This window comes from Buceros rhinoceros, unplaced genomic scaffold (assembly GCF_000710305.1).
Source record: "Buceros rhinoceros silvestris isolate BGI_N320 unplaced genomic scaffold, ASM71030v1 scaffold35483, whole genome shotgun sequence".
Taxonomy (NCBI): Eukaryota; Metazoa; Chordata; class Aves; order Bucerotiformes; family Bucerotidae; genus Buceros; species Buceros rhinoceros.
This window is the reverse complement of record NW_010405980.1, coordinates 1-7,172: the sequence shown is the minus strand read 5'-3', so window position 1 is coordinate 7,172 and position 7,172 is coordinate 1. Positions and strand designations below refer to the sequence as shown.

The window sequence follows — 7,172 nt, the reverse complement described above, 5'->3', positions numbered from 1 at the left end:
ACAGGCATAGAGTTAAATTCACAAGCAATCTACCAGTTCAAGGAATTCCTGACGGGGAAAAACCAAAACCAGCCGTGAGAACAAATAGACCAACCCAAGAACTGCTTTGATTTTGTGGGTGTTTCCTCACCTCCAGAACACACACAGTTCTAGCCTGTGAGAACTGTAAGACCTCCTCAAAATGTCACCTGTAGTCCCTTCAGTGATGTCTAGTAAAATATTAAATGTGATGAGCAAACAGCAGCTGAGGAGGGGAGAGAGCGAATGTGTCGGGAAAAGCCACTGTGGTCACCCCAGGGACAGGGGGAGAAGCTGTTTCCTTATCAGTGACAGGCCACAACTTCTAACGGCGCAGAGAGCAGAGAAACGCGGGTGTTCATTCCGCCACACTGCATTCTGTTTCAAAATGCTGCAGGGTCAGCAGACTCAGCACTTCCACTGGGCTAACGTCAAACCACAGCGTCCAGACGTTTTGCCGCACGTTGGGTTTTTTTGTTCATTTGGTTTGTTGCCTGACCCGCCCCCTCCCCCCCAACAGATTAGCCAAATAAAAACTTGTAGCTTAGCTCCTCCTCTGCATAAAAATCTTGTACTCCACAACCGTGCTCAAGTTCTCTGCATTAAGTCACAGACAAAGGAAATCCCCTGAACTGATCTAACAACCCGACAGACCCAAACACAGGTTTGGGTTCTCAGGCTGCGGGAACGGAGCTGGGTGCCAGTGACGTGTTTCTAACGGGTCTTGGATACATTTGCCTATCTAACTCATTCAGTCACTACGCCCCATTTTTCATGCCTATGCCAATTAAAGTGAAAAAAACACTTTTTTATGAATTGTGTTCCTTGCCCATAGTTCCACAAACATTCAAAAAGGTACAAGTGTTTGAGCTTAAGAGTCGGTGTTTTGGCAGACAGGCGTCTCTCTGTCCTCATCTGTGATTTCATCAGTCTGCCTCGAGTTCCAGACTACAGTTTCAGCAGCACCAGGACTGCTCAAAAGAGACGCTACAGAACACTCCGACCTGCGGGCTGCGAGCTGAGAAGACCATGGGCATTTATTTGCACTTGAAGTTAACCGAGTGTATTTACTTAAACTATTCTTCCTCCTCCAGCTGGGATGATATTCTACTGAGACACCATCACCAAACAACACTGTTAAAACCCACGAGAACAGAAAGTTTAAGACTTTTACCCACAGTGGGAAGTCCGTCAGCTGCGCAGACTTGAACGTAGTCCTTAGCTAGAGATGATGAAAACCCAACGCAGGACTGATTACCTAGTCCTCAGATTACAAAATCCCCAATAACTGAAGGCTTTGTGTTACTGAAGAAATTCTCCAAAAAAGAAAAATTAAGGTTTTTCTCTCGTACGTCAGAAGAGCCTGAAGTTTCAATGACTTCTCACCCAATACCCAGAGTATGCTACCTGCACAAATTCAAAACTGCAAGAGGATCATCAGGCTTACTTAGTATTTCCAGCTATCTTATCTCCATAGCTGCGTTATCTTTTCCCTCCAAACACGTATTTTGCAAAAGGCTTTGTAAGAGTCAGCTTTTAAAAAGCATGCTCTGTTGAGCCAGAGACGGTGAATCTGAACACCAACACATGGCAGTGCTTCTAGGTGAAGTTTCCCGCTGAACTGAGGGTGTGATTGGTCAGCAAAACCATAGTGAAACACTAAAAAAACCCCAAGATCTTGAACATGTAAAGTGATGAGATATTATAAACTGGTATGGACGTATGAGATGGATAACTCTGCATTTACAAGGTTACCTACTTAACTGGAGGGATAAAACTTGCTGTTCATACTTTGCGTGAGTTTAATGGTGAACATTAACGTTTTTCGCATCTTACAGTAAGCCCAGTTAAATCCAAACAGACCTTCCTGCCGACAGACGAGCTGTGATCTGCTCCCACACTGACAGCACATGTGGAGAAAGGCTTCTCTGGCAGCACCACAGATCCATCCTGACGAGCTCCTCTCTCAGCAACGGTGCGGGTGAGGTGCGGAACAGCCTCAACACCAGCAGAAAATTCTGCAGTGCCAAGTTTCAAACGTGGGATGAAGGTTTATGCTACAGAAACCGTGAGGCAGCAAAGTCACAACCAAGGACACCCCTGTTGTACCAACATCCAAACAGTTCCTCTGGGGTCTTCACCTGCCCCAGTCTTTTTCTGCTAAATTTCTCTGAGAAAAAAATGCAGCCATACCTCTATCCAGAACCTCCTCCTTCCGGCAGTAAACATAATATATGCAATCACAGAAAACCAAGTGTTTTAACTGTAGCAAAACATTACAGAATTGACTGATCTTTCTAGCCAATCACAAATAAATTAATATATGAATTAAAACAAAATTCTCTTTCCTTTTTGTGACAGTAACTAATTGTGTTAGGTAGAAAAGCAGCTCATTTTCCAATTACCCCCGTGTGGAAGTTTCAGCAACAGAGGCGGCCAAGGAAGCGCATGTGCAGAAGTCCAGCTCCTTTGGAACAAGGAGGAGCCACACCCGGGAAGCCTGGGCAGGTGCTGCCCTTGCCCCCTCTGAACAGCGCACCTCAGGCTGCTCTGAAGGAAATTACCAACAAGCGTTGGTACAAACCAACCAGAACCATGACTCCATGGCACAGGATCAGCAGGAGCAGAGGTCTGCCTGGAAGGCTGGAAACAGCGCATGGAGGCAGAGTGGTGGGCGCAGCGTGAGAACGCGCGTGGTGCCAGCTGGAAACGCCTTCTGCTGCTGTGTTGGGAGATCACAGTAACCGTGATCTCATCCAGATTCAGAGTCTTCAGAAAGAACACACTTCAACTAAACCGAAGTGAAAACCACAAACACCTGACGGTCCTGTTGATGCGAGATGTGCCTAGAACTTTGGCTGATACAGAGAAACACGTCCACTAAGGCACCCCGAGGCAATCTGACAGTGTGTTGGAGAAAACTTTGTTGTCAGAACCACGTCATTGTGAGAGTACAGGGAACGGATCTCTTTCAGGGGACTGGCTTCTTTGGGCAAACAGTCGACAAGTTCGCTGCAGTGTGCATCAAACCCTAGCAAGCGGATCCCAAAGCCGTGCGGGGATGAAATCATCCGGCCATCAGGACTGAAACACAGTTCTTTGATGTAACCCCGGCCCACGTTGGCTTCTTCAATGCAATGAGTCAATCGCAGGGAACAACGAGGTGAGACGGGGCGCACAGGGGCTCCTTCTTGGAATTCATAGACACAAGTCCACTAAAGGGAGAGGCAGAGAAAGGGAGATTGAAAGAACAGTCAAGCACTGCAGACACTCGTTCGCTCCCGCCACATGTTCCGTGAATCGCGCAGGAACGCCCAGCACTGTTTCTTACCTACTCTTCGATAACCATCTACCAGGAAACGGTGAGAACAGGCCGTTCCCTGGCATCTCCTCTGCTTTGAGCTGCCTAAGTGAGACAGCTGTCTATGACCAAAGCTGCTTTTTAATTAAATGGATGCTAGAATTAATCTTTTAAATCTAGTTTTTATCTGGAAAAAGCAAACTCTAATCCTTTGGCCAGGCATCTGCTCTAATTTAGTAAACAGTTAAATGAAATCTACAGTAAAGCAGAACTCAGCCTCCTGTAGTTTGCAACTGACCATCCACATTTTGTGCCCTTAACTTCAAACAGGAGGGAAATAGATGTTCAAAGGAATGTTAAGAACAGCCCTGCCACCAGCTTGTTACTTGCGAGACTGATAGGGATTTTAATGTGTAATCTCATTCTCTGATCTCAAACCAAACCCAAAACCAGCTCTATGACAGAGTTTCTATCATGATGAAAGATTCCATCTCAGCCACAAGACAGGAGAAGTGCTCTTGATCCCATGTGTACTACTGAAATAAACACAAAGGGAACAATACTAACAACTATTAGAAGAGGGTAAAGAGGACACTAGGACTACAGAACATTATCACTCGGTCAATCATCAGCATCAGCTAACCCAATACGGGATTCTCATTTTCAAAACATTATGTGTGTACAGCAGTGGGATAGTAAGTTGGCAAAACCAGCGCCGAAATTTGTAACAAATCTGCTAAGCTGCCATTCAGCTCTCTACACATCTTTAAGAGGCTACCATTATACAAAGAGTGGCTTTCTTGAAAAAACCCCAAATAATAAATTTGAAGAAAAAAACCCAAACCCGAACAACCCCAAAGCCAAACCAACCTCAACTTACATGACCTATCAAATTAACTGAACTGTTTATTATTGGTCAAGTATTCAAAGAATTCTTTGTGGTTTTGGAAAACAGACGTAAAACCTCTGTGTCTTGGAAAAGGGGTCTGTGCAACTATTATTTCAAAATGCATGCTGTGAGAGAATATTTCGAAATAATGATACGGTTTTAAGAAAAAAAAGGTGTTTGAATCTGGTGGAATCCCGGTGTTACGAAGGCTCTGACTGGGCTTTAAATTGTAAGTGAACCTGGAAGTTGCTTCAAAAGCAGGTGCTCCTGAAAAGAACCTGCAGGCTCCTGCGTTTTATATACGGTCCATGAAGAGGCTTTTTCATTATTTCTGAGTGCATGACAGACCCCTTGTTTGTCTCTAGACAGGCTCCCAGTGCAGTATAGCAGCTGTTACGTGACACGTCACAAACCGAGACGGGGAAACGCAGCCCAACACCAGCCTTGAAGCCCTCCGTTACCTCTTTAAATCAGTATTCAGGGGAGTGACTCTGCAAATCGCAGGTGGGCTGTGGCTGGTCTCATGAGTTAGCACTTCGAGAAAAGGCGTGACGTGGATCCTGACAGGGAGACCTCTGAAACCCCCTGTATATAAAGCTGCAGAGTCTCAGGAAGAGAGCTGAGACCCAGGCATGACACAGACGTCACTGGAGTTGATGGCATTCAGGCCTGCGGTGTGGTAGTTCTCAGTAGCTGTAGAAATATGCCAGGATGTTTTTCCTGCAGTGCAGGATCAGCCGCTGGGAAGCATTCACCAGCTCAGCAGGAGCCCTCCATCCCTGGAGCACCAGTGGAGGCAGAAAACATTCCGAAAGCACTTGAGGAATTCAGAAGAGCTTCTCTGCTCAACTTAAACCAGGCTCACCAGAACAAAACTCTCTAATCCTCTGTCTTTTCCAAGTTCATGCCTCCTGTATTTTTGCACATTTTGGTACATCCTTTTAAGTTGTGTATTTGGCAGCACAATAATGTTTTAGAACTTTTAACACAGCTGTAACTATGAACTACAAAATGTATTCTGTGGAAGAATTGGGCAACGGGGGAGAGAATGCAGGATACAAAATCATAAGAGGTCATTAAAAAAAAGATAATTTCATAATTATGTAAAATTAATGCATTTGTAAGCAGAAATACCTGACTAATATATTCAAATGCCAATTTACCCCAAAACAACGAAATTTCAATATAGTTGTATGGTTGATACACCTTAACATATTTTAAAAACCCTATTTGATTTACCTCCTGGTCATCTGTATTACTTGAGCACCGAAGAAGTGTAGCCCACCCTTTCGGATGTAGCTGCAGTGAAGTAATGCAGTTGCCTCTATCTCTTTCTCCAGGAACCTCCGGTGTTAAGACCTCCAAACTGTTTCGGGGTGATCCACCTAGAAGGGGAAGCCAGCTGTCAGCCTGAGTGAAGTCTACACATTGATCCTCCCCTCTGTCATCACCAGCTTACTGCTGAGTGTGGGTCAAACGTGTGACACCCGCTAGACGAGACACACCCTGTGAAAGGATAAATCAAAGGAGGTTCTGTGAACAGCTGAAGCTAACACCAACGGGCTCAGTCCTCATTTCAAATAGCTTTTTTTGAAATTTGTCTTCCAAGATCTGCATTAAGTCAGGTCAAATTCTGAACCACGTCAGAGTTAGCTTTCCACACGTACGCTCTTCATTAGACACCCCTTGAGAACTGCTGGTTCCCACACTTGTATCATGTCCCTTCCAAATTCCTTTAAAGTCTGCTCAGCTCTATGCAGCTGCCTCCCTTCTCCCCCTCACCCCTGGCAAACCCTCCTCACAGGCAAATCATGCCTTGGCATCCAGATCAGCCACCCCCCTTCATAAGAAAGTCTGAGGCTCTCACAGCCACAAGTAGTTAAAAACTTAACAATAAACTCATTTTAAATTGCATGTAATTCACAAAGCATTTACCGATTTGCCAGGTCCACGCTGACTCTCTGAAAGCATACCTGGACTGAGAGGCCAGCAGAGACCCTGCTCATCACAGGGCCACCAGCTTTCACCGCTCTGCAGTAAGGCAGAGCTCCGTTTGTCATCAGAACCACACAGAACGCTCTGCCCTCCTTTAAGGCCTGTTTGCTTACTCTTTGTCATGCTATCTGCCCCTCGTGGAGAAACTCTGGATACATATTCCCATCATAAGGAAAACAAAAAGCAAAACATAGCTACGTTCTCTTCTGTTTGTTAGTTTTTTTCTTTTTTTCCCCTGAAGGTCATTCACACAAACTTTGTTCAAGGAAAAAGAACAAGGAAAAGGGAGTGTCCTTAAGTAACAGCAACAATGCATTAGTACAAAATGAAGATCATGTTGCTGTTTTCAAATTTCTTGGAAAAAACCTGATTATATCCTGAGACTTTGGCGTGCAATGATACTTCACTGGTTTAGCAGAAGTCATAGCAACACCTTCTTTTAAATAGCAACTATTCTTTTAAATCTCAAGACAAAAATGCAGTTTTTTACTATTACACTCTGGCCTCTTCTGGGTACAAGGAGTTAAGTCCATGGTTGTTTTTTTTTTTTAACATCTTTTCCTACCTTCTCGCTGGGAGGACCGTGACATGTGTTTGTCAGTCAGTGGACCTGAATCATTCTGGTGACATGGTGTTTTTTACTATTACCCTCTGGCCTCTTCTGGGTACAAGGAGTTAAGTCCATGGTTTTGTTTTTTTTTTAACATCTTTTCCTACCTTCTCGCTGGGAGGACCGTGACATGTGTTTGTCAGTCAGTGGACCTGAATCATTCTGGTGACATGGTGAACCAACAGCTCGAGGACCAGACGAACCTGATGATGACGTTATGTCTGCAAACAGCATCAACTGGTGAACCAAGGGCCAAGCAGAGCACTCTCACTACTCACATCCCTCGCTCAGTCTGCAATCTGAACACTCCACTCTCATACAAATAAACTGCCAGCACAACACATTCCACTGGGAACGAG

At 44.9% G+C, this 7,172-nt stretch overlaps 1 protein-coding gene across 1 annotated transcript; it reads right to left on the bottom strand.

The window, feature by feature from the left end:
* Positions 1–2,864: 2,864 nt before the first annotated feature.
* On the bottom strand, positions 2,865–7,034 carry LOC104491487 (DDB1- and CUL4-associated factor 10-like; the record flags this gene model as incomplete). Its single annotated transcript, XM_010133923.1, has 3 exons — positions 2,865–3,233; positions 5,448–5,593; positions 6,921–7,034. Coding segments are annotated over 3 exons (629 nt in total), but the record flags the coding sequence as incomplete, so codon positions are not given.
* Between the last annotated feature and the right edge of the window lie 138 nt (positions 7,035–7,172).